This window comes from Balaenoptera ricei, chromosome 19 (genome assembly GCF_028023285.1).
Source record: "Balaenoptera ricei isolate mBalRic1 chromosome 19, mBalRic1.hap2, whole genome shotgun sequence".
Lineage (NCBI taxonomy): Eukaryota > Metazoa > Chordata > Mammalia > Artiodactyla > Balaenopteridae > Balaenoptera > Balaenoptera ricei.
In genome coordinates, this window is record NC_082657.1 from 18997488 (window position 1) to 19017597 (window position 20110).

General features: G+C 40.7%; 1 protein-coding gene and 1 pseudogene across 4 annotated transcripts in view; both read right to left on the bottom strand.

Moving 5' to 3' along the window:
• The window catches only part of TDRD12 (tudor domain containing 12), an 81064-nt gene extending 65774 nt beyond the window's left edge, over positions 1-15290 (bottom strand). For 3 of the 4 annotated variants that reach the window (XM_059905022.1, XM_059905021.1, XM_059905024.1), the window contains exons 1-3: positions 15041-15290; positions 6676-6834; positions 601-737 (exon numbers count right to left, since the gene is read on the bottom strand). In XM_059905022.1, the coding sequence (XP_059761005.1) occupies positions 601-737; positions 6676-6834; positions 15041-15064 (320 nt within the window). In that variant the 5' untranslated portion in view covers positions 15065-15290. Of the gene's footprint in view, positions 1-596; positions 738-6675; positions 6835-15040 lie in introns of those variants that run through there. The other variant, XM_059905023.1, reaches the window with a different exon arrangement.
• On the bottom strand, positions 12689-13156 carry LOC132353695 (2-iminobutanoate/2-iminopropanoate deaminase-like; annotated as a pseudogene).
• Positions 15291-20110: the final 4820 nt, after the last annotated feature.

Genomic DNA, 20110 nt, shown 5'->3' on the forward strand with positions numbered 1-20110 from the left:
TTATTTATTATTTATTAAACTGATATCCTCTGATTCTGGGATAGGAAACCATGAAAAAATTACCACAAACACCAAGACTGACTTGCTGACAGTGTTTTCTAGGGAACCGTGGTGTGTGGTCCTGGAGTCATTGAGGGTCACTCTGAACGGCCTCCCGTCTTCTGTGACAGTCACACCCTCACTCTGTTAGGCAGGACAACGAGGGACACATGCTCTGCTCTCTGCAATCTGAGGCTGTGCCAGCAAACCATCCCTTCTGTGGCAACAAGAAGAGTTTCTCTCTGCCTCCTGGTAGCCAGGTAACCCGAAGGACCCATTCCATCACCTGAGCAAACTCAGGGGACATGCCACGCCAGGCCAGGAGAGCAGCTGACAGAGAACACCTGCACTTTCTAGGAAGGAAGGCAGAAGGAGGGCCGGAGCCGCCTGCTGAGTCCTCATCCTGAGCACCTGCTCTTACATTCACTGCTTGTAAAACCTGAACCTGCAAGTCTTCCCTTCTTGAAGCTCTCGCCCCTTACTTTGAAAATTGACATTCTCCTTGAAAACTGACATTTGTCCCCTAAAGAGCATAAGGCAAAATAAATAATACATACATACTTTTTGGATTTCACTGGAATGTACTTGGCAAAATCCACAAGGAAACACTCTGTGAGGTAATGGTCTGCTGAAGACACTATTGACTTAATTACAGCCCTGCACCAGCACTTCAGTTCCTCACAATAAACCACACAAACCTACAAAATAAAAAGAAAACTTCAGTGTTAAAACCTCTAGTCATACTCAGAAAATTGTAAGATACTAATGAAAGAAATCAAAAATGACACAAACAGATGGAGAGATATACCACGTTCTTGGACTGGAAGAATCAATATTGTGAAAATGACTATACTGCCCAAAGCAATCTACAGATTCAATGCAATCCCTATCAAATTACCAATGACATTTTTCACAGAATTAGAACAAAAAAACTTACAATTTGTATGGAAATACAAAAGACCGTGAATAGCCAAAGCAATTTTGAGAAAGAAAAATGGAGATGGAAGAATCAGGCTCCCTGACTTCAGACTATACTACAAAGCCACAGTAATCAAAACAGTATGGTACTGGCACAAACACAGAAATATATATCAATGGAACAGGATAGAAAGTCCAGAGACAAACCCACACACCTATGGTCACCTGATCATTGACAAAGGAGGCAAGACTATACAATGGAGAAAAGACAGTCTTTTCAATAAGTGGTGTTGGGAAAACTGGACAGCTACATGTAAAAGAGTGAAATTAGAACACTCCCTAACACCATTCACAAAAATAAACTCAAAATGGATTAAAGACCTAAATGTAAAGCCAGATACTATAAAACTCTTAGAGGAAAACATAGGCAGAACACTCTTGACATAAATAACAGCAAGGTCTTTTTCAAAGCACCCCCTATAGTAATGAAAATAAAAACAAAAATAAACAAATGAGACCTAATTAAACTTAAAAGCTTTTGCACAGCAGAGGAAACCATAAACAAAACAAAAAGACAACCCTCAGAATGGGAGAAAAATATTGGGTTGGCCAAGAAGTTCCTTCAGTTTTTAAGTAAAAATAAGAGACACATTTTTCATTTTCTCCAAGAACTTTATTGAACAACGTATTCACCCTTTGGTTCCACTACCTTTCGTGATTTTTCAGGCAACTTCATAATTCCATTTTCCCAAAACTTTTTATCTTTTTGAGCAAAGAACTGTTCCAGGTGCCTTTTACAGTCGTCCAGGGAATTGAACATTTTTCCATTAAGAGAATTTTGTAAAGACCTAAATAAATGGAAATCTGGAGGTGCAGTGTCTGGTGCATATGGCGGATGAATGAGAACCCAGCCAAGCTGTAATAGTTTTTGCCTGGTCATGAAAGAAACATGCAGTCTTTGCGTTATCCTGATGGAAGATTATGAGTTTTCTGTTGACTAATTCTGGATGCTTTTTGTCGAGTGCTGCTTTCAGTTGGTCTAATTGGGAGCAGTACTTGTTGGAATTAATCGTTTGGTTTTCCGGCAGGAGCTCATAATAGAGGACTCCCTTCCAATCCCACCATATACACAACATCACCTTCTTTGGATGAAGACCAGCCTTTGGTGTGGTTCGTGGTGATTCATCTCCCTCGCCCCACGATCTCTTCCATTCCACATTATTATGCAGTATCCACTTTTCATCGCCTATCACAATTTGTTTAAAAAACGGAACACTTTCAATACGTTTCAGTAGAGAATGGATACGGAAATACGGTCAAGAAGGTTTTTTTTTCGCTTAACTTCGTGGAACCCAAACATCAAAGCGATTAATGTAACCAAGCTGGTGCAAATGATTTTCAACGCTTGAGTTGGATATTTTGAGTATGTCAGCTATCTCCCACGTGGTATGACGTTCATTGTTCTCAATCAATGTCTCGATTTGATCGCTATCAACTTCAACTGGTCTACCCAACCGTGGAGCATCGTCCAGTGAGAAATCTCCAGCACGAAACTTCACAAACCATTTTTGACACGTTCAATCAGTCACAGCACCTTCTCCATGAACTGCACAAAATCTTTTTTTTGCGTTTCAGTTGCATTTTCACCTTTCTTGAAATAATAAAGCATAATATGCTGAAAATGTTGCTTTTTTCCTTCCATCTTCAATATTAAAATGGCTACACAAAAATTCACCAATTTTGATTATTTTTTTTAAATGCATGCTGATATGTCACAATACAATCTAACAAAATTGTTTTGAATGAAGTTAAAGACAACTAAGCACTATTAGAGCCATCTTAGGAAAAAAATGAATGAACCTTTTGGCCAACCCAATATCTGCAAATGAAGCAACTGACAAAGGATTAATCTCCAAAATATACAAAACAGCTCATGCAGCTCAATATAAAAAAAAAAAAACCCAACCCAATAAAAAGTGGGTTAGAAGACCTAAATAGACATCTCTCCAAAGAAGACATATAGACAGTTAAAAAGCACATGAAAAGATGCTCAATATCACTAATTATTAGAGAAATGCAAATCAAAACTGCAATGAAGTATCACCTCACACCGGTAAGAATGGCCATCATCAAAAAATCTACAAACAATAAACGCTGGAGGGGGTGTGGAGAAAAGGGAACCCTCCTACACTGTTGGTAGGAATGTAAACTGGTATGGCCACTATGGAGAACAGTATGGAGGTTCCTTAAAAAACTAAAAATAGAACTACCATATGATCCAGCAATCCCTGGGCATATATCCGGAGAAAACCATAATTCGAAAAGACACATGCACCCCAATGTTCATTGCAGCACTATTTTATTGAGCTCAATATTGAGCCAGGACGTGGAAGCAACCTAAATGTCCACTGACAGAGGAATGGATAAAGATGATGTGGTATACATACACAATGTAATATTACTCAGCCATAAAAAAAGAATGAAATAATGCCATTTGCAGCAACATGGATGGACCTAGAGATTGTCATACTGAGTGAAGTAAATCAGACAGAGAAAGACAAATATCATATGATATCGCTTTTATGTGGAATCCAAAAAAAGAGTACCAATGTACTTACCTACAAAACAGAAATAGAGTTATAGATGTAGAAAATAAACTTATGGTTACCAGGGAGTAAGTGGGGGGGGGGTGGAGGGATAAGTTGGAAGACTGGGATTAACATATACCCACTGCTATATATAAAATAGATAACTAATAAGGACCTACTGTATAGCACAGAGAACTCTACTCAATACTCTATAATGGCCTATATGGGAAAAGAATCTAAAAAAGAGTGGATGTATGTATAACAGATTCACTTTGTTGTACACCTGCAACTAACATAACGTAAATCAACCATACTACAATAAAAATTTTAAAAATTAAATTAAAAATCTCTAGTCAATAATGAGAGAACTAAAAGGTACTCTCAACATCATCTCATACCTTTTACCTCAAAGATGCAAGGAGGCTGGATCACCCCAAGCTAAACGCTGCTTATTGGGAAAACAAGAACTCAGGGCACCTGAATTCTATTTCATTGGTTTTCTTACTACAATCACTTTGACTTCTTAACTAAGGAGAATTTTTAGGAAGTGAAATAAGGAAAATGCATTGCCTTACCTTCTTAAATCAGAAAACAAAACTTACAAATAATTGTCAGTCATGTGCCAGGACAACACGAAATCACAACCCCAGGCTCATCTTCCCGGTTCTGCTTCCCATGCCTGTTTACCACCCTCTAACATTTGTTTGCTATCAGCCACAACTGGACGTCAGTGCCATGATGAAGGGGATTTTTGTCTTTTTGTTTACTGCCATATTCCCAGCACCTAGAACAGTGCTTGGCAGGTACTGTGTCTTCAAAAACTACTCAGTGAATGACTGCATAAATACCTGCAGCCCCCTTTTAGGGAAACTGCCCTGCTAGAGTGACAGTGCTTGGCATCCTGACTGTCCCATGGGACTGCCAGGCCACAGACAGGCAAACCATATGCTGACCACAGGCTTATAAAGTGGCTCAGCAGGGAGAGCTGTGCCCAACAGGGAAGAAGTGGGACAGTGGAGATCCCTGCCCTTGGGAACTGAAGTTGGAAAACACAGGGCAGCTATTCTGCAAGGGATGTGCTCTTGAGAGCCTCACATAATTCAGGACTCAAATAATTCAAGAGAAATTGTGCCAAAGGATGGAGGGTATTTCTGTTTCATGCTTAAGTCAAAGACACCTGTAGCTAATAATTCACACAGTCAGTTAACTTTGAAAAGGTGGTATACTAGGGCTTCCTCTAGCCAATAAAGAGATAATTTAAGCATCAAGAAAAATGATTACAGCTGATGAATACATTAAAAGCCATGAGTTCAATATAGTACTTAAAAATAACAAGGAGAGAAAAACAAAACAAACCTCTAGATGTAAGTGTAGATAACTAGGCACAGGAAAATTAATACGGGAAAGAATCAAGCAATTTTTCCACCTTTCCAGTATTACTTCAGGAAGCCAAACAGTTCTAACAGATGAGGGAAAGTTCTCTATGGAAGAATTCCAGCTCATGAATGCAGAAGCAATGTGAAAATGACCATTTTGCAAGCATAAATGAAAGAGCTGATTTGGGCGGTGGTGGTCACTGGACAGCATTACTAGCTGACAGGAACCACAGGCGGCACTTAGGCTGCCGCCATCTGAATGCAGCAGTCAACCTCAGCATCACCAAAAGTGAGATTCTCTCCCAATTCAATACAAGAGGAACCTCACAGCACCAGTCATTCTTGGGGAAAAAAAGTGACTATAAATGTAATCAAAGCTTTATATTTATCAGTCTGCAGGAAATATAGGGGATGAAGGAAAAAGTTCACCACCACCACAAGGAAGCAACCAGGCTATACAGAACGTGGAATATTTTAAAAGGACAACTTACCTGGTTTCGTTTCTTCAACAAGTAAACGGTGGACTTCCCTGGTGGCACAGTGGTTAAGAATCCACCTGCCAATGCAGAGGACATGGGTTCGATCCCTGGTCCGGGAAGATCCCACATGCCGCGGAGCAACTAAGCCTGTGCGCCACAACTACTGAGCCTGCACTCTAGAGCTTGCGAGCCATAACTACTGAGCTCACGTGCCACAACTACTGAAGCCCGTACGCCTAAAGCCCGTGCTCTGCAACGAAGAGTAGCCCCCACTCACCACAACTAGAGAAAGCCCGTGTGCAGCAACAAAGACCCAACGCAGCCAAAAATAAAATAAATAAATTTAAAAAAAAAACAAACAAACAAGTAAATGGCATGGAAAAAATAATGTTTTTTTTTTTAATTTTTATTTATTTATTTTTGGCTGTGTTGGGTCTTCGTTTCTGTGCGAGGGCTTTCTCTAGTTGTGGCAAGCGGGGGCCACTCTTCATCGCGGTGCGCGGGCCTCTCACTATCGCGGCGTCTCTTGTTGCAGAGCACAGGCTCCAGACGCGCAGGCTCAGTAGTTGTGGCTCACGGGCCTAGTTGCTCCGAGGCATGTGGGATCTTCCCAGACCAGGGCTCGAACCCGTGTCCCCTGCATTGGCAGGCAGATTCTCAACCACTGCGCCACCAGGGAAGCCCCAAAAATAATGTTATTAATGATTATTTAGGGTGGGCTGAGGAATTCAAATCATTTCTAATTTTTCTCATAGTTTATAAATCTTTTCCTATCACACTATTATAAAAATTCAAATTCTTCTGAGAAATGACTAACCTGCAGAGAGGAGCAGACAATGGGCACAGAGCTGAGGGTGCAGGAAAGGAAGGAGGGGCCACAATGTGGAGTAAGGAAAATAAAACACCACGAGTTGGTCAAAGTCACAAGCAACCAAAAGGGAGGCACTGGCCCTAGACTGGAAACCCCCATGCTCCCTCTGCTAAGGTCCCTGTGACGGATCTAGAATGATCCTCTGGTTCCCAGCCCCAGGACGATGGCTCTATGCCTGAATTTAGATGACACTCCATCTCCTCTTGCCCCATGTGAACCTGATACAAGAACTGTCACTTTCCATGACTAGCCCGACTCTTATGCAACCAAATGAACCTAACACAAGGCAATGATCATAAGCAGTTGAAATACTCTAAAAGTTTTTATCATCTGAGTTGCTAAAACAGTCTACATTTTGAGTAGTATTTCAAGACATGTTGTTTAAAGCACATTTAGATACATACCTGCTCTTCTTCCAACATTAGTGGTTTCATTTCTAAATCTTGACACATGCTGTTATAGAAGTCATTCATGGCACTATTTAGTTTTTGATAGTCAACTTCACTATCTAAAATGGGACTACGTCCTTTTATAATAACCCAGAAGCAACTTGGATCTTCGATCTGTAAAATTTTTAAAAGACAAAACAATGCATGATTTAAAAGTGGAACCATAAAATAATAAACCTTAGAATCACAGTAACTGTTTCAAATTTAAGTGCTCTAACAAATTCTTGACAAGTACTTCTGTCTTAAATGGTCAGATAGAAAATAAAAGACCCTCAAACTATCACCTTGTATACCTTAAACTTATATAATGTCATATGTCAATTATACTTCAATAAAACTCGGAAAAATGATAAAAGATGCAAAGATAAAACTCTAAAACACGTAACCAATAATATGTAATTTAGAATCATGTGCTGTGACTGAAAAAGCAAACAGAGATCAATGTCCTTGATCTGTACTTTCAAAATATCCATAACAAAATACAAAAGCAAGGTTCAGAACAGCGTTTTTTGTACTCTATGTCTTTCATAAGAAAGAGAGGGAAATGTGAATGTATGTACATTCTGCTCATGTTAAAATAAAGAAATGGCAGATAAACCAAAAACATACAAATTATTACCTACAGAGGAAGCCAGGAATGGGGTAGAAGGAAGAGGGATGAAAGACTTCTCTGAATGTATCTTATTATCTATTAGTGTTATTAGAAACCAAGACTTTCATCATTAGAGAAAGAATACAAATATAAAATGAAAAGTTAAATTTGAATTGAAAATATCAGTAAGAGCTCATGATTTTTCAAACGTACTGTATTTCCTGTCTACTGAGAGAGCCTAAAAGCAATGACATCCCAAGATTTTGGATCCCAGATACCAGGTGACAGGAGTACATAAGCATTCTATTTTTCTGAATGTTTGAACATTTTTATAATAAATAGTTGGAAAAAAGAACAGCTGGCCATTCTGGTTCCAGTAATGGCAGAGTGGTTCATATGGACTAGCCCACCTGCAAGTAACAATGATAAACCCTGGAAAAAAAGAAAATGACAACCTGAAGGCACTGAAGAGTGACCAAAAGCAGGTGGGAGATTCAATCCTTGAAGGGAGGCAACATGGCTGGGTGAGACCCATGTTCATAAACAGCTTTTCCCCTGAAAACAGCCCCAGTCCTGGGGGTGCAGAACACAACTGAAGCAGAAGCCACCCTGTTTGTGGCTTGAGAAACCAGAGAACGGAGTCTGGGGCTGCCAGAGCAGCTGTACATGAAGGGGAGAAATGCTGAGCCACAGAGGGGAGAGCCCTGAAGTCTGCACACAAAACCCCTCAAATCCTCGGCAGAGCCTGAACTGCACGGTGAGACTCCAGGGAGTCCTGGGAGAAGCCACAGTCGGGAGGCTGATGGAAATACAGTTTCAGCTTCTGCCCACGAGAACTGCAGGACTCTGGGCACAGAGTGACTGCTCAAACCTCTGCACTAAGAGGCCACCCAAACTCACAGCATAAGGCCATGTCCCCTCTACAATGCCTGCCTGAGAAAGAACTACTTTTGTCCCAGCCAACACCTGACACAGGCCCTTGACCTTCCCTTGTCACAGAACTTACTGAAAAGGGCCTCAGCTGTGGAGCCTACCTATCCCTTTGGGATGTGTATGTATCTCCTACCACTCTGGAGTATTCCTTCTCAAGGACCTGATAACCAATTCCTTTGGGATGTAACCATCTGGAAGGACAGGGCCCCGGCCTCCCAGTCTCTGCGGGAATTCAGAAGCCTGGCCCCAGAGGCAGCGGACACAGCTGCCCCACCACAGTGACACTGACCCACCCTCTGTCATTTTCCACTGGAGCCCCTCCCCTCGTCCTCCTCACTCTCCCTTTAAAACGTCCGGTCACCTCCACACAAATTGGAACGGAACTCAGCTCCCTCCCTTACATCAGCAGTCACTGAATACAATCTGTTTTCACTGCTTTAACCAATGTCCGGCTTTGATTCTGTTTGACACTCATCACAGGAAAACGGAGTTTGGAGCAGGAGTTAAGGAGGCTCAGTAAACACCTCAGGCTCCCTGAGAACCCCTGCAGTGCCAGGCCTGAGGAGTAAAGACCATGTTGCAGGACAAAGAGAATGTGCTCTGTCAACAAAGGCAAAATCAAGAGGTCTCCAAAGAACTATAAACCAAGCCTCCCAAAGCGCTGACAGAGCACACAGTAGTTCCCAATCACCACAACCCCCAGTGTAGCATGAACAATACTAGACAGGCAAAGAAATGAGAATGCAGTGCACAGCCAAGGCAAAAAACAGCCAACAGAAAGTGAACCCAAGACTGCCCGGATGTTGAAGTGAACAGGTAAGGACTTAAAAGCAGCTATTATAAATACCATGTTCAAAAACTTAAGGATAAGATGGCTATAGTGAGTTTGTTTTTTAAAAAGGAGAATTTCACGTAAGGAATGGAAACTATTAAAAAAAAATAACCTTTGGAAAAGGGTAATTCTAGAACCAAAAAGTGAAACAAACAAAATAAAAAATTTATTAGTGGTGTGCTTACCACTCCTACTCAACATTGTGCTGGAGGTCCTAGCCAGTACAATAAGAAAAGATTGTCAGGAAAATGGGAAAAGAAGAAAGAAAAGTGTCTCTATTCACAATAAGAATATCTATGCAGAAAATTCTAAGGAGTCTACCAAAAATATACTAGAACTAATAAGTGACTGTAGCAAGATTCCAGGGTAAAAGGTCATATAATAAATTCAACTGCACGTCTATATTCCAGCAATAAAAATTGGAAATTTAAATTTTAAAAACAGTACCGTTTGCAATAGCACCAAAAAGCAGGAATTACTTAGGAATAAATCTAACAAAAAAATGAACAATTTGCATGCTGAAAGGTACAAAACACTGGTGAAATAAATCAAAGAAGACCTGTAATGCAAATATACTATGTTCATGGAACGTTAAGATTTTGACTTTCCCCAAAATGGTCTATAAAAAGGACTCAATTCCAGCAGGAGTTGTGAAATCAACAAACTATTCATGAAATTCTTATTGGAAGGGCAAAGGAACTAGAATAGCCCGTATAATTCTGAAAAAGAACAACATAGTTGGAAGACACACTATCTGATTTCAAGACTTAATGTAAAGCTGCAGTAATCAGAACTGTGTGGTACTGGAGAAAGCATAGATACATAAATCAATACAACAGAAACAGAGTCACGCATGTGTAGTCAAGTGATTTTCAATAAAGGCACAAAGGCAATTCAATGGAAGGAGGATAGTTTTTTCAACAAACGATGCTGGAACAATTAGATATATGCAAAAAAATGAACCTCGATCCATTCCTTGGATTTTTTCCATACAAAAATTAACTCACATGGATCATTTATCTAAATGTAAAATATAAGACTATAAAAAATGTTTGAGGAATACATGGGGGGAATCTTTGTGACTGTGGTTAGGCAAAGATTTCTTAGATAAAACACCAAAAGTATAATTCGTATAAGCAAAAATTGATAAACTGTACTTAATCCAAATTTAAAACTTCAGCTCTTTGAAAGACATTGTTTAGAGAAGGAAGAGATAAGCCACCAACGGGGAGAAAATATTTACAAATCACATATTCAACAAAGAACTTTATCCAATATATATAAAGAACTCTACAAAGTCAATAATAAGAAAACAAACCACCAAGTTAGAAGAATGGGCAGATCTGAACAGATACTTGACAAAAAAAGATGGAAGGATGGGCAAACAAACACCTGGAAACATGATTAACACATCTGTCATTAGGGAAATTAAAATTAAAACCACAATGAGATACCAGTAAACACCTACTAGAATGGCTAAAATGTATAAAACTGACAATATCAAGTGCTGGTGAGGATGTAGAGCACTGCTGATGGAAATGTAAAGTGGTACAGTTACTTTGAAAAAGTTTCTCATAAAATTAAACATACAGGTAATCCTACTGATTTACCCATGAAATAAAAACTTGTATTCACACAAAAACCTGTATGCAAAGTTCCTAGCAGCTTTATTTATAATCTCCCTGAACTGGAAACAACTCAAATGGCCTTCAACTGGTGACTGTATAAACAAATTGTCACATGTCCATACAATGGAATCCTACTCACTCCTAACAAGTGCCACAACATAGATGAGCCTCCAATGCATTACAGTAAGTCAAAGCAGTCGCACTCAAAGGCTACATACTACTGTATGATTCCATATGCACAATCCCATTTTTATGACATTTTGGAAAAAGGCAAAACTAATAGGGATAGAAGACAAATCAGTGGTTGCCAAGGACTAGAGGTGGGGGAAAGAAATGACTACAAAGGACCACAAGGCAATTTTGGGGGGTGATGGAACTGCTCTGTATTTTGACTGTGGTGGTGATTACATGACTATGCATTTTTCAAAATATCACAGAACTCTACATAAAAACAACAAAATAGTTTATGGTTAAAAAAGATATGTAGCAAATATGGCAAAATGTTAAAATCTGGCAAAGCTAGGTGATAGATGTCCAGGTGTTTATAATATTTTCTATACTTTTTTGTATGTCTAGAGTATTTCCTAATAAAAGTTGGATTTTTAAATTATTTTTCATCAAAAGTAATGATTTTTTTTTAAAGCTTCTTGTCTTCTGACGTGGCATCACCTATGCAGTATTTTACTAAAAATGTTTAACCTGAACACAATCATGACGAAACAGATAAATCCAGCTTGAAGGGTATTTTGCAAAGCAACTGCCCTTTCTCTTCATAAATTTCAATGACATCAAAGATACAAAAAAGCCAGAGAACTGACCCAAACTCAAGGGGAATAAAAGGCCATGACAATTAAATGCAATGTATAATTTTTTATTGGATCCTGGATCAGAGAAAACAAGTTACAGAATACATTATTGGCACAGTTGGAGAAATTTGAGTATGGATTTTATATTAGTGTATCAATGTTACATTTCTCAAGTGTGATAATTATATTGTGGTTATGTAAGCGAAAGTCTTTGTTCTTAGGAAACACACGCATAAGTATTTAGAGTTTACAACTAATTCTCAAATGGTTCGGCAAAAGAAGTCAACAATTTTATATACATATATTATTAAGAAATATGCAAATATGACAAGATGTTAACAATTGTTGACTCTAGGTATAGAGTATATGGTTATTCTCAATATTGTTTTTGTAACTTGTTTTCGAGTTTGAAAATCTTCAAAATATTAAGATGGGGAAAGATGTTTAAAAATATTTTTAAGGCATCATAGATAATTTGAAGTTTCTAGATTGTTTCAATTTTTTTTTTAATCTGCTACTAAAACCTAAAAAATGTAGGCCAGGTTCAGTTTTACCCGCCAGAAGAACAAGTGGCTCAAGCTGCAATTTCTTCCATGTGCTTTACCAGGCAGGGATGGGCTCACAATTCCTCCCACCCCGTCTCTTACACCAAAGTTGGGGCCTGCTGCTTCCCGCCAATGCCATACCAGCCAATGCAGTCACCAGCCTTACACATTTTTTTCCCTGCATGTCTACGTTATTTCCATTAGAAAAGTAATATCTGTATAATATTTTGGTCCACTTTCTTCTCCTTACCTCTACCATTCAAACTTGAATACTTTATTTTTACTCAAGTAAAAGTAGAATCAACTATCTGGCATGAGAACTAAATATCTCACATCATTAAATTAACAGGATTTAATTGAATTAAAGTGTGTTCTTTATTATTTCTCAGGAATAGTAACTCATGTTTCCTACATGTTATTTCCCTTTACTTTCATTTATCTGGGTAACTATGGAATGAGTGTCTCTTTTCCCACATTCAGTAACATGAGTGGGTGTGAGTATAATTTATAACATCAGTAATTGGACTCATTGTTAATCATCAGTTCATGTTCAATTCCCCTTAGTATATGGTATTTGCATAATAACTTCAGATATTTTTGTCAAGTTTACTTTCCAACATCAATTATAAAAATTAAGATGTTAATTTTAAAACGTTATGAAAATTCCAGACTAAATAGCACTTGGCCCACTTTTGGTCATACTGTCGTGAGAGGTCCCTGGGCAGCTACTGCTTCAATCTCAATCCAGTCTCCTCAGAACAAAGCAGCAACCTGGTAAGCAGCTCCAGCAGGAAAACCACTCCTGACATTCTGTTTGTGGATTTCACTGACGGTCCTGAAGTCATACACTCAGCCAGCAGAACAGCTGCTTCTACCACATTATTGAGGTCACAGCCTGCAGCTTTCAGAATCTCACCCCTATTTCCAAGCCTTGTTTAGCTCCTTCTGTCACCCCTCCTGGCACAAGCTGTCCCTTTGAAGGGTCCATACCTAGCTGTCTTGAAATGTAAGTGATCCTTTCCACTAACAAAGCTTGACTGCAGGACCAATGGCCTTGGGGCTTTCCCTGTGCTGCTCACCTTTCTGATCAAGGATGACATGACATCCCTTTCTCCCGCAGTGCTTCTGGGTCTCACTGCATTCTGCCTTCCTCACTTCTGACACAACTGCATGTTGCCTGGGCTGCTTCCTTTATATATATTTTTAATCAACACCTTTTTTTCCCTTAGCCGCATCCTAACAGGTCTGTAATGCTAGTTATGATGTTTTTATTTCTAAAATATATTACAAATACATAACTGTTAAAATTTTTTAATTTATTTTTAATCGTGATAAAATACGCATAAAATTTACCATCTTAACCATATTCAGTAGCATTAACTACATTCATATTGTTGTGCTACCTTGATCACCATCCATCTCCAGAACCTTTTTCATCTTGCAAAACTAAAACTCTATATCCATTAAACAGTAACTCCCCATGCCCCCACCCCAGCCCCTGGCAACCACCATTCTGTTTTCTGTCTTTATGAATTTGACTGCTCTAGGAACCTCATATAAGTGGAATCGTGCAGTATTTGTCCCTTTGTAATTGGTTTATTTCACTTAACATGATGTCTTCAAGATTCATCCATGTTGTAGCATATATCAGAATTTCCATCCTTTTTAAGGCTGAATAATATTCCATTGTATGTATATACTACATTTTGCTTATCCATTCATCTGTTGGGAAAAAATTTATCCACGTAAAAGCTAAATTAATCTGGAAAACTACAGCTGGTAATGGTACCACACTTGAGGAAATACTCCTATATTGGATAGAAAATTTGCTCTGAGTGTGAGCAGGGTAAGAACCGGCAGTGGGACCAGACCAGAGCTGAGGGGGTAGAGAAAAGGGTTCTTGGGTCCAACTGAGAAAAAAGGGGTTCCCAAGTTAGAGACAGTAAGAGTCCAGCAACTCCTTCCAAAGTTCTGCCCCAATGGATTTGCACATGGCAGCATCTGTACCCCCTGGAAGAGCCCTGTCTTTCTAAAGGAGAAATCAGACTATTTAGGGAAGGTGGTGGAGAGGAGCTTGCCAGTTACATCTCAAAACCCTAAAAGTCTCAGAGCAAATCCTCTGTAAGAATCAGCTGCTTCAAACGTTTGTGAATCTGTTGGTATAAACTACATAAAACAGGAGCAGGAAGGTTGATTTTTTTTTTTTTTCCTAAATGCCATCATGCTTCTCCTCTGCCCACTGAAGTATGATCTTTTCCAAAAAGTTCTTTATATTTCCTTTTCCCAATACCCACCCCTTTGCTCTGGTTTGTAAACTCCTTCCTGCAAGTACACACCGTGAACACACTATGTGCTTTCCCGGTCTCTGGCATCATTAAGGAGCACGCACCTCACTCAAAGGAGAAGCTGCAGTTCGGGTCACTCTGCGGGCCCCCTCCGGGGCGAACCCCCGCTGCGCCCCCGACTCCAAGGTCTCGAGTCCCGAGGAGCCCGCGTGGGGAGGGGGTGGCCGCCAGAGTCCTGGGGCGCGAGCGGGCAGGGGTCGCCACGAGTGCAGCCGGGACGGGCGTGTGTTCGGAGAGATACAGGTCACCCACGCCCCTGTCCAATGCAGGTGGGGACCGGCCGGAGAGGACCCGCGTCGGGGGAGAGTAATAGGTCAGCGGACCGGGGGCGCGAGGGGGGCCTCACCCAGCGCCGAACCGGGACCGGGAGAAGAGGTCAGAGTCCGTCCCTCCCCCTGAGGTTCTAGATACAGGACACCTACTTCAATCCGAATTTCGGAGAAACAACGAATGATTTTTTACTCTAAGTATATCCCAAATACTGCATGGGGCAGCCTTGAACGAAAATTTCCCGTTGTTTATCTGAAATTAAGCGTCCGGGATCTCATCCGGCACCCCTTCCCGCAGGTCCCCACCCGGGGCGGACCCTGCACGGGGAGCGGGTGAACGGCCGGGCTCAGGGGCTTCGCGCTCGCTCACCTTCAGCACCAGGACCTGGAGCATCTTCCCCGAGCCTCGCAGGCCACCCGGCAGACTCGCCCCGGAAAAACGCGCAGCGTAGCGGCCGCGCCCGGCTCCTGGTCTCCCCGTCGCTACTCCCTCGAGATGAACTTTTGGGGGCGAAAACGGAGTCTCCTGCAGGGCCGGCCTCCGCGGAGGCGCGCCTCCTCCCCAGGTCAGCGCCGCGGAGCCCGCGCGCCCAGCCCTGGCCCCGCAGGCGACGCGCCGTCCTCCAACCTCGACGCCGGCGAGGGCGCGCTAGGGCTCCCGCCCCGCCCCCTGCGCCCGCCCCCAGACAGCGCACACCTGGAGGATTCCAGAAACCACGTGGTGCGCCAACCGTCAGCACAACTGGCCGTCGCCCTGCTCACAGCGCTCGGGGGCGGATGGGGGGCGGAGCTGCGTGGGGCGTCACGTGGCTCGCTCCCTGGGTCCTCGCGAGCGATCACATGGAACCTTCAGTTTTAAATGTAAGTTTGAGTTCACGAGGTCAGGTAAACATGTGCTTAAAGCCCCAAGCAGGAAAAATGTGCTGCTAGTCTGAAGGAAAGCACAACGCAAGGTACATGAAGTTCACATGTTACTGAATGGGGCTAACCAGGCCTCGCCCCCCCAGTCACCCGGCCCAGATCACCTGAAAGCTCCAGACCTTGTCAAAAAAAAAAAAGGGAAATCACCAGGTCGAATTTAAACAGGAGGTCTCAGAGGCAGTTCCCAAGCCCCGAAGAAGATGCAGAGTACAGCCCTCTCCCAGTTTTTTGTTTTTCTTTATTTTTTACTTTTCAGCCGCACTTCAGGGCATGCGGGACCTTAGTTCCTCCACCAGGGATGGAACCCTTGCCCCCTGCAGTGGTAGCACACAATCTTAACCCCTGGACCTCCAGGGAAGTTCCAGCCCTCTCCCAGTTCTTTGTGTGGGGTTAACACTTTTTTCCTTTGACTAGGTACCATGCTACAATATGGTGTTTCCCAAACTTTTCACAGCATGCCTCACAGAAAATGAAAATATTTATATATCACACTGAGATGAAGAGTCAAGATTGTTGAAATGGGAACTCACTGCATGGCGCTCCAGCCACCCAGGCCTCTTGAGGCTGAAGGGGGTCAATATCTGTACCTGTCTCCCCACTCCCCCAATTAGTGGGAAGCACTTTTAAAGTAATGAAAAGATAAGAAGATGAAACATAAGAAGATGAAAAGATTTTAATAAGGTGCATTTTTATAAGATGGTTAAATCCTGGTACCAAAACCTGATCAAGATAACACAACTACAGACTAATGTAGGTGCTGAAATCCCATATAAAATGCTACCAAGTAAAACCCAGGACAAATTAAAAAAAAAAATTTAAGCCATGGCCAGGAAGGCTGTAAGGCTTATTCCAGGAATGCAGGAAGGTTTAATATCCGTCAGTCAGAAACATGGCTAGCTGATGGCACAGCAAGCAACCAAAAGCTGTCGTGAGCAGACTGGCTCTTGCAGGCACCATGGGGGTGATGATAGGTCTCTCCCATCACAGGAATGATATTCTCGTTCTGCAAAGGGCTTAGTGGAGAGTGATCTGTTCTTATATTTTTTTGCTCCCCACCCCCAAGAGAAGGGAGAAAAGGAGAGAAGACAAAGCGTTAGGAATGGCAAGAGGGGGAGTCTGAGATAGCAGGACCTGCCGTCATGCTCAGACCAGTCTCTCCTGTTGGTGTGCTCATGGTAGGGTGAGAGGTATCGGTAGGAGCTGATCTAAGTTTTCCAGTACTGACATAATTCTGAAAAATGGGCACCAGGAGGACACTCTTTGCTCCCCTCCCTCCCAGATCTCTCCCCCACCAAATGTAGTTCAAACGATCTTACCCTGGAGTCATCAATTCTCAAAGGCAGCCTATACTTGCCCCATTTTAAAATATTCTCCTTTTTACAAAAGAGGAATAAAAAACAAGTTTGGCTTCATCATTTTGTCAGCTGATTTTTTTAAAATTAATTTATTTAATTTATTTTTGGCTGCGTTGGGTCTTCGTTGCTTCGCGCAGGCTTTCTCTAGTTGCGGCGAGTGGGGCCTACTCTTCGTTGTGGTGGGCGTGCTTCTCATTGCGGTGGCTTCTCTTGTTGCAGAGCACGGGCTCTAGGCATGCAGGCTTCACTAGTTGTGGCACGCGGGCTGAGTAGTTGTGGCTCACGGGCTCTAGAGCACAGGCTCAGTAGGTGTGGTGCACAGGCTTAGTTGCTCCGCGGCATGTGGGATCTTCCCAGACCAGGGCTCAAACCCGTGTACCCTGCATTGGCAGGCAGATTCTTAACCACTGCACCACGAGGGAAGCCCTAGAAGAACTTTTAAAGTTGTATTTATTTTGCATCAGTTGAGAGGGAATGAACTTTTGCAGTTATGTCATTCAACCCAAAAGCAGAAGCCTGATGCCTGTCCAGGGTTTTTCCCAGACGCCTCAGTTATCTTTTATGGACTTGTTCTGTGCATCAGAGAAGGCATTTGTCATGGTTCCCACTAATAGTATACATCTGTCAGATTATCCTTGTTTCTAATGTATTTTTTCCATAGCTTAATATTGTGTTACTCACTGCAAGATTCTCGTATCTTCATTTTTAACTGTATATATCAAACTAAAATTAACTTTTATTTATTGGTTCCTATGATGAATTCCATCTCATCTGATTAGTACTCTCTAAGCTCTTCTTGCTTGTGTTCCCCTCTTTTTATTTTTAGCCCTCATGCAGTATTGTTTTTAAACAACTTATAATTAGATTTAATTTTTTCCAGTTTTGAGATATAATTGACATAGAATATTGTATAAGTTTAAAGTGTAAAACATAATGGTTTGATATATGTATACATTGTGAAATGATTACCACAGTAAGTTTAGTTAATATCCATCACCACCATCCATCCATCAGTTACAAAATTTTTCCCCTTGTGATGAGAACTTTTACCATCTACTCTTTTAGCAACTTTCAAATACATAATACAGTATTGTTAACTATTCTCATCATGTTGTACATTACATTCCTAGACCTTATTTATCTAATAACTGGTAGATTGTATTTCTGACCACCTTCACAATTCCCCCAACCCTACCCCCACCTCTGGCAACCACAAATCTGATTTCTGTTTCTAGGAGGTTTTTTTTGGATTCCACATATAAGTAAGATAATACAGTATTTGTCTTTCACTGTCTGACTTATTTTACTTAGCATAAGGTCCTCAAGGTCCATTCATGTTGTCTCAAATGCCAAGATTTCCTTTTTTTAATGACTGAATAGTATTCCATCACATACATATATAGAGATAAATAGGTAGATAGATAGATACATATATCTTTATCCATTCATCTGTTGATGGACACTTCCATCTGTTGATGGAAACAACTTAGGTTGTTTCCATGTCCTGGCTGTTGTAAATGGTGCTTCACAGAACATTGGGGTGCTGATATCTCTTCAGAATTTCTCTCAGATATATACCCAGAAATGGGTATCATATGATAGTTCTATTTTTAACTTTTTGAGGAACCTCCTTACTGTTTTCCATAGTGGCTGTACCAATTTACATTCCCACCAACAATGCACAGGTGTTCCCTTTTCTCCACATCTTCGCCAACACTTATCTCTTATCTTTTTGATGATAACCGTTCCAACAGGTGTGAGCTACTGGTATCTCATTGTGGTTTTGATTTGCATTTTCCTAATAACTAGTGATGTTGAGCACCTTATCAAGTACCTATTGGCCATCTGATACCTTCTTTGGAAGAGTACCTATTCAGGCCCTTTGTGCATTTTTTAATTGGATTGCATTTTTGATATTAACTCGTATGAGTTCCTTATATATTTTGGATATTAACCCCCTTATCAGATGTGTGGTTTGCAAATATTTTCTCCCATTCATTTGGTTGCCCTTTCACTTTGTTGATCATTTATTTTGCTATGCAGGAGCTTTTTAGTTTGGTGTAGTCCCACTTATTTATTTTTAACTTTGTTGCTTGTGCTTTAGGTGTCATATTCAAAAAATTATTGACAAGACCCATGTCAACAAATTTTTCCTCTATTTTTGTGGTTTCAGGTCTTACATTTAAGCCTTTAATCCATTCTGAGTGATTTTTGTGAGTGGTATAGGATAGGGGTCTAGTTTCATTCTCTGGACTCTCAATTCTATTCTGTTGGTCTATGTGTCTGTTCTCATGCCAGTACTATGCTGTTCTGATAGCTGTGTAATATTGTTTGAAGTCAGGAAGTCAGGAAGTGTGATGCCTCCAGCTTTGTTCTTCTTTCTTAGAATTGCTTTGGCTATTCAGGGTCTTTTGTAGTTCTATATAAATTTTAGAATTTTTTTTCTATTTCTGTTTTAAAAAAAAAGGCCATTTGAATCTTGATAGCGATTGACTGAAGCTATAGATGCCTTTGGGTAGTATGGACATTTTAACAATATTAATTCTTCCAGTCCATGAATGTGGGATATCTTTCCAATTGTTTGTGTCTTCACTTTTCTACATCAATGGTTTACAGTTTTCAGGATAGAGATCTTTCACCTCCTTAGTTAAATTTAGTCCTAAGTATTTCATTGTTTTTGATGCTATTGTAAATGGGATTGTTTTCTTTGTTTCTTTTTCAGATAATTTGTTGTTAGTGTATAGAAATGCTACTGATCTTTGTATGCTGATTTTGTACTCTGCAACTTTACTGAATTAGTTGATTAGATCTAACAGTTTTTCAGTGGAGTTTTTAGGATTTTCAATATATAAAATCATGTGTTCTGCAAATAGAGACAATTTTACTTCTTCCTTTCCAATTCTAATGCCTTTTACTTCTTTTTCTTGCCGGATTTCTTCTAGTACTATGTAGAATAGGAATGGTGAGAGTGGACACCCTTGTCTTATTCCCGATACTAGAGGAAAAGCTTCCAACCCTTCACCACTGAGCACGATGTTGGCCGTGGGCTACAAAAGTCATCTATGGCTTTTATTATGTTGAGTTCCTTCTATAACTAATTTGTTGAGTTTTTTTTTTTTATCATGAATGGATGTTGAATTTTGTCAAATACTTTTTACACATCT